At 46.2% G+C, this 19,788-nt stretch overlaps 1 protein-coding gene across 6 annotated transcripts in view; it reads left to right on the top strand.

The window, feature by feature from the left end:
* Positions 1 to 19,788, top strand: part of LOC115114476 (collagen alpha-1(XV) chain) — a 53,636-nt gene that overhangs the window by 5,000 nt on the left and 28,848 nt on the right. For 4 of the 6 annotated variants that reach the window (XM_029642728.2, XM_029642729.2, XM_029642730.2 and 1 more), the window contains exon 1: positions 15,131 to 15,581. The exons of 1 other annotated variant lie outside the window; for it this stretch is intronic. In XM_029642728.2, coding sequence (XP_029498588.1) covers positions 15,272 to 15,581 — 310 coding nt within the window. In that variant the 5' untranslated portion in view covers positions 15,131 to 15,271. Of the gene's footprint in view, positions 1 to 15,130; positions 15,582 to 19,788 lie in introns of those variants that run through there. One more of the 6 variants, XM_029642731.2, reaches the window with a different exon arrangement.

The following is a 19,788-nucleotide window of genomic DNA, read 5'->3' as shown; positions in this document are numbered from 1 at the left end:
AGGCAATCTTGTGTCTGCCTTAGAAAACTGTAAGTGACATGAGTTCATACGAGAATCTTATCTGATTACAATCATAGAGCAATCTTAGAGGGAAATGTGTTTTTAGACAAACAACACATGAAGCTTTAAATTCACTAGAATTCATTAAAATCATGTCCAATGAGGAGGAGGTCAAATGAAGGGGAACATACAGTATAGTGTTCCTGGAGGCTCCAAACAACACTCTCTCTCTACCTCTCTCTCTCTCTCTCTCTCTCTTCTCTCTCTCTCTCTCTCTCTCTCTCTCTCTCTCTGTCTGTCTGTCTGTCTGTCTGTCTGTCTGTCTGTCTGTCTGTCTGTCTGTCTGTCTGCTGCTCCGTCCTGTAAAGTTGTGGAAACACACCCAGTGAAAGGGAACCCTGGCCATTATGCAGCTGTGTTGGGGACGACCTGACACAGATTTATAGAGAGATTACACTGGCATGGAGAATGAATGACTAGATGTACCTCCTGTCAACACCTCACATTTAGGCTGTAACATCCCAAATGGCACCCTATTCCCTTTATAGTGCACTACTTTTGACTAGGAGAGTGTTATTCCTGCTGGGTGGTGTCTTCTCTCTCATCTGTGAACTCTTGCTCTGATTGGTCTGCTTGGGTTTGCGTTTGTGCTGCATAGATCACCTATTGTTAGATTATAGCAGCATCTCACCACCTCATCAAAGTGCTGTCTCATGAGAACCATTGAATGAACTAGACCAGGTGACACATTTAACATCCCAGGTGTGTTCAAACTCTACACTGTTCTCCATGTTAGGTAGAGGTTAACCAAACGTAGCATGTGTCAAATAAATTAAAAACTGTCAGGGGAGGTTCTCTTCTGCACTGTTCAACCAATCCAGGAACAGGAGTTAAGATGTCACCTGGTTAATGTTAAAAAGCAGAAGTCGTGTCAGAGGCTCTCTTTCCATTTCCCCTGAAAACTTGAACATCCGGTTGTTGGGGACTCTACAGAGGCTAGTTAGAAGTGAACATGAGCTCAAAATGAACTTGTCAGATCATAAATGCTGCTGGCATATGGGTATATTTACACCAAATGACTCCAGTCTTCTCCTGTGAGACCATAATTAGAGGAGAGTGTGACTGTGGGGCTACAAATCATTGAGATACCAGTCGACACTAGACAGTGATGATCACAGTGACAGTTCATAGTTTGAGGGCACGTTACTAAGTTATCTCACTTGTACATTTGACCTCTTTTACTCCTGTACATTTGACCTCTTTCACTCCCTACAAAGGGAGATTTATGAATGAACTCTGCTGGTGCTGAATCACTGCTCAGTCACTGTAACAAATCTGTCTCATTCTGAACAATAATCTAAAGAGGTTTGTTTTACTGGACTGTTTTCCTGTGTGGACATAATGTTGCCACATTCTGTTAGGACGTGATGCCACCAGTGCTGTATGATTTCCGATTGGTTGAGTGAGTCAGTGAAATGGCTAAATAGTCTTTATAGAGCGGACTGAAAGACAAAACCAGACCCAGAGGCATTGTGTTCTTTTTACCTGCCAAAGTATGTGTGTGTGTGTCTGTGTGTGTGCGCATGCATTTGTGTACTTTTTGTTTTTGGAAAGGGCTTGCTTGTCTGAACCCTGATACACTGCTAAATCTTCTGTCCTGTTGTGTTGTGAAGGGACCCTTGGCAGACCCAGAGAGACGGCGCAGGCCCTCCTCTGTCTGACCCAAATAAGCATGAGTGGCAGACCACACAATGCATCTCAACAGGTCTCTCTGCCCAGCCATTCCTACTAATTGTGGGAACAGCGCTGCAGCAGAAACGTCCCTAGTGAACTGTACTGTACTCCCAGATGTTATTAGGAATCTAGTTCTTAAACTATTTATTGCATTAATGGTAATGTAGTACTTTAGCTGGCCTGACCTCCCACTCACCTTTACCCCAGGTTAGAAGGTATTCATTTAGAATTAGGTAAATAAACTAACCTGATGCTCATTACCCAGCAAGACAGGTGATGTTTCAGAAAATGTTCATGTTAATTACACTGATCTTTAAAGGTGTGCCCTTAAGGCTGACCCTGAGCTCTGTTTGTTATTGCTTCCAATGAGGGCACGAAATGAAATATGGCCGTGTTAGCCCTTGTAGTGCTACTGTACTGTAGACCTGTGTTCAGGTCAGCCCAGCCTCTCTATACAGCATGTGATAGCCCAAATGTAAATAGTTACACCCAAGCACAGGAAGACATGGCCATGAATGAACTATTCTCAACTGAAACATGATGTAGAGGTGTTTAAGAGATGAATAGGACTGGGGGGCATTTAAATGCAATCACTTAGATTGGAGACAGGAAATCAGAAAATGAGAGGGTGGTCTCATAAAAGTTGTGGTCTAATGTGTCTATTTTTGTCTGTGTTTAAGAATGCCACGATTTGATGTTATGCTCGGAAGACCAAAAAGTGGCACTATTTACAGTTGAAAGTGGCACTATTTACAGTTGAAAGTGGCATGAAACATTTCAGAATGTCAGTACTAACAAATCAAATCAAATGTATTTATATAGCCCTTCGTACATCAGCTGATATCTCAAAGTGCTGTACAGAAACCCAGCCTAAAACCCCAAACAGCAAGCAATGCAGGTGTAGAAGCACGGTGGCTAGGAAAAACTCCCTAGAAAGGCCAAAACCTAGGAAGAAACCTAGAGAGGAACCAGGCTATGTGGGGTGGCCAGTCCTCTTCTGGCTGTGCCGGGTGGAGATTATAACAGAACATGGCCAAGATGTTCAAATGTTCATAAATGACCAAGATGGTCGAATAATAATAAGGCAGAACAGTTGAAACTGGAGCAGCAGCACAGTCAGGTGGAAGTTGAAACTGGAGCAGCAGCATGGCCAGGTGGACTGGGGACAGCAAGGAGTCATCATGTCAGGTAGTCCTGGGGCATGGTCCTAGGGCTCAGGTCAGTTGAAACTGGAACAGCAGCATGGCCAGGTGGACTGGGGACAGCAAGGAGTCATCATGTCAGGTAGTCCTGGGGCATGGTCCTAGGGCTCAGGTCCTCCGAGAGAGAGAAAGAAAGAGAGAAGGAGAGAATTAGAGAACGCACACTTAGATTCACACAGGACACCGAATAGGACAGGAGAAGTACTCCAGATATAACAAACTGACCCCAGCCCCCTGACACATAAACTACTGCAGCATAAATACTGGAGGCTGAGACAGGAGGGGTCAGGAGACACTGTGGCCCCATCCGAGGACACCCCCGGACAGGCCCAAACAGGAAGGATATAACCCCACCCACTTTGCCAAAGCACAGCCCCCACACCACTAGAGGGATATCTTCAACCACCAACTTACCATCCTGAGACAAGGCTGAGTATAGCCGACAAAGATCTCCGCCACGGCACAACCCAAGGGGGGCGCCAACCCAGACAGGATGGCCACAACAGTGAATCAACCCACTCAGGTGACGCACCCCCTCCAGGGACGGCATGAGAGAGCCCCAGTAAGCCAGTGACTCAGCCCCTGTAATAGGGTTAGAGGCAGAGAATCCCAGTGGAAAGAGGGGAACCGGCCAGGCAGAGACAGCAAGGGCGGTTCGTTGCTCCAGAGCCTTTCCGTTCACCTTCCCACTCCTGGGCCAGACTACACTCAATCATATGACCCACTGAAGAGATGAGTCTTCAGTAAAGACTTAAAGGTTGAGACCGAGTTTGCGTCTCTGACATGGGTAGGCAGACCGTTCCATAAAAATGGAGCTCTATAGGAGAAAGCCCTGCCTCCAGCTGTTTGCTTAGAAATTCTAGGGACAATTAGGAGGCCTGCGTCTTGTGACCGTAGCGTACGTGTAGGTATGTACGGCACGACCAAATCAGAGAGATAGGTAGGAGCAAGCCCATGTAATGCTTTGTAGGTTAGCAGTAAAACCTTGAAATCAGCCCTTGCTTTGAAAGGAAGCCAGTGTAGAGAGGCTAGCACTGGAGTAATATGATCAAATTTTTTGGTTCTAGTCAGGATTCTAGCAGCCGTATTTAGCACTAACTGAAGTTTATTTAGTGCTTTATCCGGGTAGCCGGAAAATAGAGCATTGCAGTAGTCTAACCTAGAAGTGACAAAAGCATGGATTAATTTTTCTGCATCATTTTTGGACAGAAAGTTTCTGATTTTTGCAATGTTACGTAGATGGAAAAAAGCTGTCCTGTGAACATCCTGAAACCAAGAAAATGTCAGCTACTAGCACCTGACATCTCACTCCAGTGAGAATGGGATCTGAGGATTTACACTTGTGCTCAAGAGATTAGAAGTTTCAAGATTTTTCAGGCTGAGAAGTTGTGTTTAGATAGTGGCTTACAGCTGGGCCAACAAGAGGACTGGCCACAGAAGTGTCTCCTAGCCAACCTTCACAAATGTCCATAGACAAGAAACCTCATGATATTCATATAATACAATGTGTTGATTGGAGATTCAATAAAATTCTCCCATTCAAACCCGTGTAAAATCCCACATATTTGGGGCGTTTGAGCTAGTTCAAACAATGACACAATTGACAATGGGAGTGAACCTACAAGGCCACCACGGACCAAATGAGCTCATAAAGGGTAGATCAACCATGAGAGACCACTTGTCTATAGGACTTACCACATTGACTCGCCTATTCAGCTCTCCCAATTATCTGGGGCACGCATTACCCAATGGAAAAACCACATCAATGAGCACATGGCCCTCCTCTGTCCCCTACTACGCTTGTCTTCAGGCGATGGTGGGCTTGGGGTGAGGGTGGGGGTTAGGGAAAGGTCGGGGGACACTTGAAACAATACAAAACTGAGTCTACTGTATTTCAGTGGGCCAGATGTCAAGATTGACCAAGGCTTAGCCCCGCATGCCAGGCTTAGTATTGTCAGAGGACACACAGCTGTTGAAAGAGACTTTGACATTCAAGAGTTAATTGAAGTTAATACTAAAACGTTGCTGGAAAGTTTCATGCCTTGTATTATTCAATCTGTGGACATTAGTGTACACATCGTACAACTGAAGGATTCCTGATCAATATCACATTTTATTGGTCACATACACATGGTTAGCAGATGTTAATGCGAGTGTAGCGAAATGCTTGTGCTTCTAGTTCCGACCGTGTAGTAATATCTAACAAGTAATGTAACAATTTCACAACAACTACCTTATACACACAAGTGTAAAGGAATGAATAAGAATATGTACATGTAAATATATGGATAAGCGATGGCCATGCAGCATAGGCAAGATGCAGTAGATGGTATAGAGTACAGTATATACATACAGTATGAGATGAGTAATGTAGGGTATGTAAAAATTATATAAAGTGGCATTGTTTAACGTGACCAGTGAAACATTTATTAAAGTGGCTAGAGATTTGAGTCAATATGTTGGCAGCAGCCAGTCAATGTTAGTGATGGCTGTTTAACAGTCTGATGGTCTTGAGATATAAGCTGTTTTTTAGTCTCTCAGTCCCAGGTTTGATGCACCTGTACTGACCTCACCTTCTGGATGATATCGGGGTGAACAGGCAGTGGCTCGGGTGGTTGTTGTCCTTGATGATCTTTTTGGCCTTCCTGTGACATCGGGTGCTGTAGGTGTCCTGGAGGGCAGGTAGTTTGCCCCCGGTGATGCGTTGTGCAGCCGGCACTACCCTCTGGAGAGCCTTACAGTTGTGGGCGGAGCAGTTGTCATACCAGGCGGTGATACAGCAGGACAGGATGCTCTCGATTGTGCATCTGTAAAGGTTTGTGAGTGTTTTCGGTGACAAGACACATTTCTTCAGCCTCCTGAGGTTGAAGAGGCGCTGTTGCACCTTCTTCACCACGCTGTCTGTGTGGGTGGACCATTTCAGTTTGTCCGTGATGTGTATGCAGAGGAACTTAAAACGTTCCACCTTCTACACTACTGTCCCGAAGATGTGGATAGGGGGGGTGCACCCTCTGCTGTTTCCTGAAGTCCACGATCATCTCCTTCATTTTGTTGACGTTGAGTGAGAGGTTATTTTCCTGACACCACACTCCGAGGGCCCTCACCTCCTCCCCGTAGGCTGTCTCGTCGTTGTTGGTAATCAAGCCTACCACTGTAGTGTTATCTGCAAACTTGACGATTGAGTTGGAGGTGTTCATGTGTTATGTGCTCTGATAACTTCCAAAATAACTTGCATTTAACATAGGTTTATATTATTGACCTCACTGTAATGCATTTAATTTACATTTACATTTAAGTCATTTAGCAGACGCTCTTATCCAGAGCGACTTACAAATTGGTGCGTTCACCTTAAGACATCCAGTGGAACAGCCACTTTACAATAGTGCATCTAAATATTTTAAGGGGGGTGAGAAGGATTACTTTATCCTATCCTAGGTATTCCTGAAAGAGGTGGGGTTTCAGGTGTCTCCGGAAGGTGGTGATTGACTCCGCTGTCCTGGCGTCGTGAGGGAGTTTGTTCCACCATTGGGGGGCCAGAGCAGCGAACAGTTTTGACTGGGCTGCGCGGGAACTGTACTTCCTCAGTGGTAGGGAGGCGAGCAGGCCAGAGGTGGATGAACGCAGTGCCCTTGTTTGGGTGTAGGGCCTGATCAGAGCCTGGAGGTACTGAGGTGCCGTTCCCCTCACAGCTCCGTAGGCAAGCACCATGGTCTTGTAGCGGATGCGAGCTTCAACTGGAAGCCAGTGGAGAGAGCGGAGGAGCGGGGTGACGTGAGAGAACTTGGGAAGGTTGAACACCAGACGGGCTGCGGCGTTCTGGATGAGTTGTAGGGGTTTAATGGCACAGGCAGGGAGCCCAGCCAACAGCGAGTTGCAGTAATCCAGACGGGAGATGACAAGTGCCTGGATTAGGACCTGCGCTGCTTCCTGTGTGAGGCAGGGTCGTACTCTGCGGATGTTGTAGAGCATGAACCTACAAGAACGGGCCACCGCCTTGATGTTAGTTGAGAACGACAGGGTGTTGTCCAGGATCACGCCAAGGTTCTTAGCGCTCTGGGAGGAGGACACAATGGAGTTGTCAACCGTGATGGCGAGATCATGGAACGGGCAGTCCTTCCCCGGGAGGAAGAGCAGCTCCGTCTTGCCGAGGTTCAGCTTGAGGTGGTGATCCGTCATCCACACTGATATGTCTGCCAGACATGCAGAGATGCGATTCGCCACCTGGTCATCAGAAGGGGGAAAGGAGAAGATTAATTGTGTGTCGTCTGCATAGCAATGATAGGAGAGACCATGTGAGGTTATGACAGAGCCAAGTGACTTGGTGTATAGCGAGAATAGGAGAGGGCCTAGAACAGAGCCCTGGGGGATGCCAGTGGTGAGAGCGCGTGGTGAGGAGACAGATTCTCGCCACGCCACCTGGTAGGAGCGACCTGTCAGGTAGGACGCAATCCAAGCGTGGGCCGCGCCGGAGATGCCCAACTCGGAGAGGGTGGAGAGGAGGATCTGATGGTTCACAGTATCGAAGGCAGCCGATAGGTCTAGAAGGATGAGAGCAGAGGAGAGAGAGTTAGCTTTAGCAGTGCGGAGGGCCTCCGTGATACAGAGAAGAGCAGTCTCAGTTGAATGACTAGTCTTGAAACCTGACTGATTTGGATCAAGAAGGTCATTCTGAGAGAGATAGCGGGAGAGCTGGCCAAGGACGGCACGTTCGGCACGTTAATACAAGTCATTCCACTCAATCAGCCAATGCCAGACACTGTGTATCTTCTTTACTCAATTACCAATGGCTGCAGGCAACTGCTGTCCACCATCCCTACATGGCTGTCACAGCACACAGCCACACGCTTTAGGCCACTGTCTGTATCTGAGGAGAGGAGAATGTCTGAGGTTGGGTAATTCTCCTCTCATGACTTTCTTTAAAGCTAATAGAATTGGCTGGACGACCTGCCCTGAACATCACAACCACTTTGGTCAAAAGAGACCCTCTCTGTACTCACTCTGTGGAGAGCTGTGTCGCTTTATCCACTAAGTTCACTCAAGGTTATCTAGAGCCAAAGCCAAACTCTGGATTCATGGCATAGAGGCATATCCTCAAATACAAGGCGCCTTTGGGATATTTTAATTTGCTGCTGAACCACGTTACTGCTCTTCACAGTTGTGACAGTCGTTAAGCCGAAGTGCAAAGTACTTATCTGTATACGTTACCCACTGTCAACTGAAGACCTGTAAGTAAGCCGCTCGATTAGTGAACATACTCACCCAAGGACATTGATTGTCTGTCAGTAACATCAACATCAGGTTTAGTCTATTTCTACACTCAATCTGCACTCTGTGTGGTTTACACAAAATGGCAGGGTCACCACCCAGGCTTAGGTGATGAAGAGTATTTTGGAAATACAGTTTTGTATCTCAACCTCATAGGTTGATGTCTCACAAGGGTCAGATATTGCTGTGCCTTAATAATCCTTTGTTGGCTTTTTGGCTTTTCATTCTTTCTCTGAGGACATTCTAGAACAGGCATTCTTATTGTGAGGTCAGCTTTCTGGCCACCCCCAGTTTAGGTAACAACACACCCACTCACAGGCTCTATCTTCTCTCTGTTTTGGGGCTTTTCCCACCATACTTAGTCTGTCTCCTGGGACCCCTCCTCTCTTCCCAGCCCAGGTTAACTGTGATTGATCCCTGAGTGACAATAGAGGAGCTCCCTAGTTCTAAAATAATTGATTGAAGAAAATGCATTCACTCTCTTCTCCCCCCCTTTTCAGCTCTGACCTGCAGGTGGTCACTGTGTCTTTAGCTGGGTGTTGGGGAGACAGGAGGTGTCTTCAGCTCTAGCATTCTTTACATTCTCTGGATTTCACCTTCCCTGAGGGAGGCAGTCTGCATCACAATAAGGATGGGCAGGCCTTAGTCCTACCTAATCACAAACAAAGCCTATGTCAAAACCCCCTAGGACTGGTTTACACACATGGGGTGGCAGGTAGCCTAGTGCAACAGAGCATTGGGCCAGTAACTGAAAGGTTGCTGGTTCGAATCCCTGAGCCGACTGGGGGGGGATCTGCCGATGTACCCTTGAGCAAGGCAGTTAACCATGTAAATCGCTCTACTTCCACTTTTAATCCAACCCCACATACATAGGTTTTGGCGAGGTGAACTGCCGCACTAGGAGTTGTTGTAGGGGTTAAGCGCCTTGCTCAAGGGCAGGACTTTGGCATCTAGGATTTGGGGATTTTTTCCTATTGCTGTTTTCCTAGCAATAGGAAAACATACCTGCAATCGAGGCTGCATTGAGTTGGATCGCTAGGAGGGAGAGGGAACTTGTGTATCTATGTGTGGAGGGAGAGTATAAAGGTGAAATGTTTTATTATTACCTGTCCGAGAGTGGAGAACAGTCACACACTGTCTACCTCTCCACTGGTCTCCACCCCTAGCTCTTATATCTAGACAGGGATTGGGATTTTATGTTCCTCTGACACAATAAATACATTGGCTACCGTATGGACATCCTACATACTCTGTCCTCAAAGTGGATTGGTCCAACTGTAAATTCAAAGGAATGTTTTATGCTTTTTATGTCAAGTTGGCATTTTGTCCATAGTAACGCCCTTTTATTTGAATGTCATGTGGCAGTTTTATGCCGTTGAGATTTGATGTAGTTTTATTAAAGACATTGGCCAGCCCTCAGATCAAATTTAGGCTGAACTGAATGTAAACAGTGCATTCGGAAAGTATTCAGACCCATTGACTTTTTCCACATTTTGTTACTTTATTCAGCTGCGCTTCCCTTTGTAGTCTGTAATAGTTTGCAAACCCTGCCACATCCGACGAGCAAAGGAGCCGGTGTAGTACGATTCAATCTTGTCCCGAAGCCACTCATGCGTTGTCTTGGCTGTGTGCTTAGGGTCGTTGTCCTGGTGGAAGGTGAACCTTTGCCCCAGTCTGAGGTCCTGAGTGCTCTGGAGCAGGTTTTCATCAAGGATCTCTCTGTACTTTCATCTTTCCCTCAATCCTGACTAGTCTCCCAGTCCCTGCCGCTGGAAAACATTCCCAACAGCATGATGCTGCCACCACCATGCTTCACTGTAGGGATGGTTCTAGGTTTCCTCCGGACTTGACGCTTGGCATTCAGGCCAAAGAGTTTAATCTTGGTTTCATCAGACCAGATAATCTTGTTTCTCATGGTACGAGAGTCCTTTAGGTGCCTTTTGGCAAACTTCAAGCGGGCTGTCCAGCCTTACTGAGGAGTGGCTACCTTAGTATTTAAAAAAGGGATTTCTGTTTTTTATTTGTGATACATTTGCAAAATATTCTAAAGACCTGTTTTCACTTTCTCATTATGGGGTATTGTGTGTAGATTGACGAGGAAATGTTTTTATTAAATCCATTTTAGGATAAGGCTGTAACGTAACAAAATGTGGAAAAAGTCAAGGGGTCTGAATACTTTCCTTACTGTAAACAACTGGTGAGGATAATTACTGGAGAAGGGATCTCCTGAATATCCTAACGTCTGGTGGCATACTAAAAATTGATTATTTAGCAAGGAAAATAATATTCAAAGAAGAATAGAACATCAGAATGTTGGTCTTGCTACATGATGGGACAAATCTTTTTTTGAGAAAGAGACTGAGATCATACTGAACTAGAGGCCGGTGGGCTCAAGTGTCTGACTAAATCACCCCAATAAATCCAGACTGAACTAGAGGCCGGTGGGCCCACGTGTCTGACTAAATCACCACAATAAAACCAGACTGAACTAGAGGCCGGTGGGCCCACGTGTCTGAGTAAATCACCCCAATAAATCCAGACTGAACTAGAGGCCGGTGGGCCCACGTGTCTGACTAAATCACCCCAATAAATCCAGACTGAACTAGAGGCCGGTGGGCCCACGTGTCTGACTAAATCACCACAATAAATACAGACTGAACTAGAGGCAAAGTGGGCCCACGTGTCTGACTAAATCACCCCAATAAATCCAGACTGAACTAGAGGCCGGTGGGCACACGTGTCTGACTAAATCACCACAATAAATACAGACTGAAATAGAGGCCGGTGAGCCCAAGTGTCTGACTAAATCACCCCAATAAATCCAGACTGAACTAGAGGCCGGTGGGCCCACGTGTCTGACTAAATCACCCCAATAAATCCAGACTGAACTAGAGGCCGGTGGGCCCACGTGTCTGACTAAATCACCCCAATAAATCCAGACTGAACTAGAGGCCGGTGGGCCCACGTGTCTATCTAAATCACCCCAATAAATCCAGACTGAAATCACGTGTCTGACTAAATCACCACAATAAATCCAGACTGAAATAGAGGCCGGTGAGCCCAAGTGTCTGACTAAATCACCCCAATAAATCCAGACTGAACTAGAGGCCGGTGGGCCCACGTGTCTGACTAAATCACCCCAATAAATCCAGACTGAACTAGAGGCCGGTGGGCCCACGTGTCTGACTAAATCACCACAATAAATCCAGACTGAACTAGAGGCGGTGGGCCCACGTGTCTGACTAAATCACCCCAATAAATCCAGACTGAACTAGAGGCCGGTGGGCCCACGTGTCTGACTAAATCACCACAATAAATCCAGACTGAAATAGAGGCCCAAGTGTCTGACGAAATCACCCCAATAAATCCAGACTGTGAGCCCACGTGTCTGACTAAATCACCCCAATAAATCCAGACTGAACTAGAGGCCGGTGGGCCCATTTGTCTGACTAAATCACCCCAATAAATCCAGACTGAACTAGAGGCCGGTGAGCCCAAGTGTCTGACTAAATCACCCCAATAAATCCAGACTGAACTAGAGGCCGGTGGGCCCACGTGTCTGACTAAATCACCCCAATAAATCCAGACTGAACTAGAGGCCGGTGGGCCCACGTGTCTGACTAAATCACCCCAATAAATCCAGACTGAACTAGAGGCCGGTGGGCCCACATGTCTGACTAAATCACCCCAATAAATCCAGACTGCTTTTGATCTGCTGCCCATAGTAATGATACAATATTTGAGGGGCTCTTGATGAGAGAGCTTCCCAGTGATGGTGATTTAATGTGGCGAAGCTCTGTTTTTCTTCACCCGTGAAGCCTCCTTTGCTTTGCTAAATGATTAGTGAGAACTGACCTCTTGTCAAGGTTGGCTGTCAGGTTGGCTCTTCTCTTTAGTGAGACCTGACCCCTACTGACATCACATTGGTCAATCTAAAGTGGCAGAGACTGCTGTGATTAGCTGTGGGTTGTATAGCTGTATCCCAAATTCCACCCTATTCCTTGTGTAGTACATACAGTTGACCAGGGCTTTGGTTAAAAGTAGTGTACTATAGAGGGAATAGGGTGCCATGTGGGATTCAAGGGACGCAGACTGTGTATACAAGGCTGTTTTCTTAAGGGAATAAAGTTATGTCTGTGATTCTAGATGTGACCACATGGTGGAGCTAGAGGACCACTGTGTGTGTAGTTGTTTTAGACTTCTCAGCGTAAACACTGAATTTACGACTGTGCTGTAAGCTATAGGCAGTCCCAGTTGGTGTTCATGTAATATTAAGGAATTCCCCTTGACCACGCCCACAAATTGGGGAAAACCAACATTCTTTCCTATTGACCCCCACTGTAAAAGAGGCAAAATCGTCGTTGATTTTTTTTGTTATACAGAAATAACAAAACGTAGAAAACACAGCTATGGTGTTGTTCAATGTACATGTAGACAGGTGAAAAATCCCAACCTACGGTTGGAAATGCTCCAACGTAGAGAAATAGAGCCTGCAAGAAGAGCCCTGTGGCTTCAGGCTATTTGGTGTTGGAGAGGAAAAGGGGCATAAGGGAAGCCAAACAATAGAACTGTTCTTTAAGTAGTGAGAACGTAAGGGAGCAGGCAATGTTCAGCAGGCAATACATCAGTCCTCATTGTTCATTGCAATGGGCATTTAAATCACTTGGGGCCAAAGCTCTTCTATACATGTGATGAAGTTGCAGGTGTTACTATATTACTATATTGTCAAAGGTGTGCTTGTGTGCTGTTTCCCTTTGGAAAATTACAGTCTCATCTCTGTGTGAATAGATTCACAACATGCTTCAGCTGATGGCTCATGACAATAAACCAATTAATGGATGTGGTGGGGGCATTGAAGTGAGACTGAGGTTAGTGGTTACCTTCCCTGGTCTCCTAGCCCCCTGCCCCCCTGGCCCCTAGTCCCCCTGGGTGTCACGAACCGGCTCAAAGCCCGTAACAAAGGGAGACAACGTGGAGATAAGGAGTAACAAAATATATATTTATTAACTAAAGCAACTAAGGAAAATATACAATGGTGTGTGTAATCAGTAATCAGTAGTGTAAGTGAGTGTTTTGCATGCATGAATGTGATAATGCAGGGTGTTGAAAGGCCACCAAGAACCACAACACAATCTACAAAGGTGTCTGCATGGAGAGAGTCTCCTCCATGAATGTGGAAGAGGTCTATTTATCCTGGGAGACACCTGGCCCAGGTGTTTCCCATGAAGCTGACGACCCTCTCAACTCCGCCCACCCGCATCCTAATAAGGAAACAAGAACAAAGACAGAATACGGCAGACAGAGTGGGAGGGTCGTCACACTGGGTAAGACTGGAATTAGAAAGGGGTGCGACATGGATCCCCAGAACACCCTTACATAAAATACTACCACCAGGGGGCAGGCAAACCAGGGCTTCCTTTCTTCCTCTCTGCTTTTCTCCAGATTACAGTAAATCCATCATCTGGTCCATTTAGCAAACATCCAGTCCCTCATTAGCACCACGGTAGCACCAGTGTCCAGTCTCTTTAGTATGGAGTCCATCCATAGCACCTCTGTGGATTGCTGTGAAATGATAATGCACTGTCTATTCCAAGTCCTGGTTGAAATATCCAAACATGCACATCACAGTAACAGTTAGTATTCAATGGATGATTGTGTATAGGTAATCTTACTGTGCATTTTAATGGGTACCGTTACTGTTAATGACGCAATATCTGAACAGTGTGTTCCTCTGTTACATATAAATGATTGGCTCATCCTCCTCTGTGTGTCTGTGTATGTGTGTGTGTGTGTGTGTGTGTGTGTGTGTGTGTGTGTGTGTGTGTGTGTGTGTGTGTGTGTGTGTGTGTGTGTGTGTGTGTGTTTGTTTGTTTGTTTGTGTGTGCGCGCGCTGCTGGCAGGGCTGTCAGGACCTGTCCCTAGGCCCCATCCTCATCCCCTCAACACACAACACCAGAGCCATGAGTACTGAGTAGCGGAAGAGGCTTCTCTTTGTCACTATGCCTGCCTGCCTGCCTGCCTGCCTGTCTGCCTGTCTGCCCAGCCCCTCTGATCACTGAACTGTGCAGGCTTGGCACAAACCCACCTCCTCTCCTCCGTGCCTTGTTTCTCCTCCCCTCTTTTGTCACAGTCCAGCTTTACACTCTCCTATGTCAAATCAGTGCCCATGGCCCCTCAAAGTCAGATAGCCACTGATTGGCAGATTCCTGGCCCTGTACTATTTGCCCTAGTTGAGCATTTCTGTCAATCATTTAAAAAACTGTGGCAATGTACCTCTACACCTGTACTTCTATTGAGTTTATTAATGGACATGAATGCAACTGACTGAGGATAGGTAATATGTTAAATGCCAAATGTTGTAGAAACCGTTAATGTTCAATTGAATTATTTGTTCGTTTGTGGTGCCTTTTTTACAGAATACTTTTGAGATCTTGTAGTCCTGATTTCTGTCCCTGGGGGATTGAAAAATGTGTGCAGTGCTCACCATGTCCTTATAAGCACGAAATATCTCTTCCAGGAGCCTAGCCAATGTCGCAGTGCCCATTATTGAACATTCTTCCAACTGACCACCATTTGTTTTGTAAGCAAAGACCAGTGATAGACAGTTCCTTCATGTTCAGTAAGCTGTAGTAGAGTTGGTGATAGTGGTATACGGAGGGGGATAGCATTACTCAAGAGGGCTGTGGCTTACATGCTCTTAACACACCCACTGTGATGCGAGCCGGACATAGTGTAGAGCTACTGCTGTGCTGGATGTATAGTAGAGCTGCTGCGCCGCCTGTGAAATAGCTAAGTCTGCATGGTGCTGAGGGGGTCTGGAGCAGGGGTCACTGCTAGACACTGAGCAGAGCAGAGGAGGACCAGGAAGGGAGAGCGAGAGGAGAGAGTGGCGAGAGGAAACACACACACAAAGAGAAAGAGAAAGAGAGAGAGAGAGAGAGAGAGCATAAAGTGAGAGAGTTAACATAGATAGAAGCAGGGAAGAGAGGGGAGGCTAAGAGCTGAACTGTTCTGCTGAGAACATACATCTTGTTGAAGTTTTGAGTCAGTACTTGGAGCATCAGGACAGGATGGCTCTCCTGCGTCTTTACAGTCTGCTGCTGCTCATGGCTCCTGTTCATGGCCAGTGGTGGAGTGCTTTCCTGGGGAAAGCACAGGAGATGACCACACAGCCCCTCACCACCGTCCCCACAACCACCCAGGTATTGTGGACCACAGAAGGGACAGAGGTGGGCCAGGTGGGGACTCAGACGGAGGTCTTCACCACTGCACCTGTTCAGAGTACCCCGCTACAGAGTATACAGGAGCCTGCTGGTGATGGAACCACAGAGATCAAGCCCAAGGCTAAGAAAATATCTCTGAAAATGTGGAAGAGTCATGGTGAGTTAGTCTGGCGTATGCTGGGTGATGTAGTTGTTTCAGTTTTATTTCCGTGGGGGGATTCTGTCCAAAAAGTCGTCTTTATGTTGTGGTTAAATAACAATCAGTTCTGTTACTGGTTCTGGTTCTGTACATTAGTGTTTGCAATTTCAATGAAACCAATGCAGTAACGATTTAGCATAATGCTCATAATGCTCTGAAAACTCTTTCCTGAAGGAATCTGAAGACACTGACACGTGGCAGCTATGGATCTGTGGACTCATGGCGGTTCATTATTTTTGTTAAAGTAGTCTCAAACTGATACTTGTAGTGGGATCATGACAGGGATTAGTTAGTGTGTTCCCCCACAGCTTGAGTGCGGCTACGCTTTTTTAGCTTGTCTAATTGAGGCTGTGCGTTGTCGAGGGCAGTAGGCTTGTGGTTTCCTGCTAGCCCCTTGGTTTCCAATGTTAATCCCTATCACATGATATTATAATAATAGGATTAGGGCCAGGGGCCTTCCTGGAACCTGGAGAAATTGGGGTCTGAGCGTGAGCATTGTTTCAGAGCCTCCCGCTGGGCTGGGCTGGGTTGTGGGGTGAGAGAAAGAGGGAAGTGGGGGACAGACGGTTGAGGGATGGGAGGGCTGGGATACGGGGTCCGGAGTTATGTGTACCACAGGATGATGGTTCCGCTGGGTTGTGGGGTGAGAGAGAGAGAGGGGGAATCAGGGACGAATGGGTGAGGGATGGGAGGGAGGACTGAGATCAAGAGGCTGGAGATGAGAGGAGAGGAGAGATACAACATGTTTATCATTGAGATAGATGGTGCACCAGTTATAGTGTAAATCAGTTACCAACATACTAAACGCAGCAAAATAATAAACGTCCTCTCACAATAAACTGCGTTTCAGCAAATTTAACATGTGTAAATATTTATATGAACACATGTTTATATGAAGACATGGATAAAGTAATCCCTCTCATCCCCCCCTTAAAAGATTTAGATGCACTACTGTTCCACTGGATGTCATAAGGTGAATGCACCAATTTGTAAGTCGCTCTGGATAAGAGCGTCTGCTAAATGACTTAAATGTAAAATGTAAAATAAACTGAACAAGTTCCACAGACATGTGACTAACAGAAATGGAATAATGTGTCCCTGAACAAAGGGAGGGTCAAAATGAAAAGTAACAGTCAGTATCTGGTGTGGCCACCAGCTGCATTAAGTACTGCAGTGCATCTCCTCATGGACTGCACCAGATTAGCCAGTTCTTGCTGTAAGATGTTACCCCGCTTTCCCACCAAGGCACCTGCAAGTTCCCAGACATTTCTGGGGGGAATGGCCCTAGGCCTCACCCTCTGATACAACAGGTCCCAGGCGTGCTCAATAGGATTGAGATCCGGGCTCTTCGCTGGCCATGGCAGAACACTGACATTCTTGTCTTGCAGGAAATCACTCACAGAATGAGCAGTATGGCTGGTGGCATTGTCAGGCTGGAGAGTCATGTCAGGATGAGCCTGCAAGAAGGGTACCACATGAGGGAGGAGGATGACAACAAGCTCAGACCACAACGGACCCTCCACCTCCAAATCGCTTCCGCTCCAGAGTATAGACGCTCATTCCTTTGACGATAAACGCGAATCTGACCATCACCCCTGGTGAGACAAAACTGCAACTCGTCAGTGAAGAGCATTTTTTGCCAGTACTGTCTGGTGCAGCGACAGTGGGTTTGTGCCCATAGGCGACATTTTTGCAGGTGATGTCTGGTGAGGACCTGCCTTACAACAGGCCTACAAGCCCTCAGTCCAGCCTCTCTCAGCCTATTGCGGACAGTCTGAGCAATGATGGAGAGATTGTGCGTTCCTGGTGTAACTCGGGCAGTTGTTGTTGCCATCCTGTACTTGTCCCGCAGGTGTAATGTTCCGATGTACCGATCCTGTACAGGTGTTGTTACACGTGGTCTGCCACTGCGAGGACGATCAGCTGTCCGTCCTGTCTCCCTGTGGCGCTGTCTTATGCGTCTCACATTGCAATGTATTGCCCTGGCCACATCTGCAGTCCTCATACCTCCTTGCAGCATGTCTAAGGCACGTTCACGCAGATGAGCAGGGACCCTGGGCATCTTTCTTTTGGTGTTTTTCAGAGTCAGTAGAAAGGCCTCTTTCGTGTCCTAAGTTTTCATAACTGTGACCTTAATTGCCTACCGTCTGTAAGCTGTTAGTGTCTTAACGACCATTCCACAGGTGCATGTTCATTCATTGTTTATGGTTCATTGAACAAGCATGGGAAATAGTGTTTAAACCCTTTACAATGAAGATCTATGAAGTTATGATTTTTTATGAACTATCTTTGAAAGACAGGGTCCTGAAAAAGGGACATTTGTTTTTTTGCTGAGTTTATATGTCTGATGTCTTAACTGACTAGAAGAATTGGGCGCTAAATGATCGTCCAGTAGACTCTTAAGTAAATCACAAGTCAAAGAGGACAAGCTCTCTCAGAACAAAATGTGTTGTTCGCATTTATAGTAAAAACATGAGCTTCATGATGAAGGCTCTCATGTCTATTCTTCTGTCTGAGCTGTACTGTAGCTGTGATGCCCTGACAGCTTTTATCCACCATGGTAATGTACAACAGCTGTCTGTCGCTCCAGCCTCCATAAACAGTAGCTCTGCTCCCAGATATGACAAGCTACTTAAAGAACTTTACACAGGTTCACACCCTTCACCTGTATGTTATTAGCCTTACTATGTTGATATACTAAGGCAGGGTCCTCATTGAGGACATTGGATGTGCATGTTTCGACCAAATGTTATACATGAAATTCTAATGGATCTCTCTCTCTCTGATCCCACTTATAGATTGGCTTGTCTGTGGCAGTCTGGGTTGTGTGACTCAGTCAGTGTTTGTGTGAGGCTGCACATTGTGGGAGGCTTTCATTCCGAGTAGAGGATGTTCAAACACTACGACCCTCCTCCCTAATTGTCATGTCTTTTTCCACTTCGCTAATTTGATGAATTACAGACCCAATCAGAGACCCTGTCTAGGCTAGTGGCAGAGATCCGAGGTCCACTGATGTGTAGAGGAGGGTTAATACTTGACAAGACTGAGGTGAAACTAACGGCCAAGAGGTTACCTCAGTGGAATGTTGGGGTGAGAGTGGTCGTCACGGGAGACGAGCTCCATGTGGGAGGGAATGGAGAGAATGTGATCGATCTTTCTCCACTAAGCACTCTCCCTACGCCACGATGATAAGCCCCCCAACGCCAATGAAAGGCTTTTCACCTAGTGTCTGGAGTTATTTGGGGGGAATTAGGGTCTGAAGAGGGGAAGGGGAAGAAGAGGGAGAGCAATGATCCATAGGTGAATGTCTAACTCATTAGGGGTTTGTTACTGTCAGTGATGGGGATAAATTAATTTGTGAAAGAACTATAGACCATGGATACATCAGTTACGGCAAGATGAGATATTCTCTACATCTGTGCTTATGCTTTGTGTGTTCTCATGCAAACAATGATGTAATAGTGATTGTGATGATAGTCAGGTGATAGCACAGAAGTACATCTGCTAACGGATTAGTTACATTGGAGGAGATCCATAAATGTTCAGCGGTGAAATGGCATATCTTTATGACGTATGGTGACATATCTTGACGAGAGCATTGGATGTTATCGTTGTACAGTTATGCAATGCTGAAATTAGAAATGTTGCTGATATCTATAATAGTACCGTACCCTTTTGTCATGACGTTGGCCTGGGGGTAGGTTTATAACAGTGATAAATACCTCTTCCCCCCTTTTTCCTCTCTCTACCCTACTGATGTTACATTTGCAAACGCCTTGGTTAACATAGAGATTCTGGGTACATCAGAAGGTGGGGGGAAATGAACTATATTCTGGTAATCTGACCAATTGAACATGTGCGGTGGTACTTAATGAATATGATGTCAGTTCGGTTGTCATCTGAGACATTCTCATCGATGATAAGATGACATCATTTACATTACATACATTTAAGTCATTTAGCAGACGCTCTTATCCAGAGCGACTTACAAATTGGTGCATTCACCTTATGACATCCAGTGGAGCAGCCACTTTACAATAGTGCATCTAAATCTTTTAAGGGGGGGGGGGTGAGAAGGATTACTTTATCCTATCCTAGGTATTCCTTAAAGAGGTGGGGTTTCAGGTGTCTCCGGAAGGTGGTGATTGACTCCGCTGTCCTGGCG

The sequence above is a fragment of the Oncorhynchus nerka genome, linkage group LG9b, assembly GCF_034236695.1.
Source record: "Oncorhynchus nerka isolate Pitt River linkage group LG9b, Oner_Uvic_2.0, whole genome shotgun sequence".
NCBI lineage: Eukaryota > Metazoa > Chordata > Actinopteri > Salmoniformes > Salmonidae > Oncorhynchus > Oncorhynchus nerka.
Note: the sequence above shows the minus strand (reverse complement) of the source record. Positions and strands in the feature narration are given on the sequence as shown.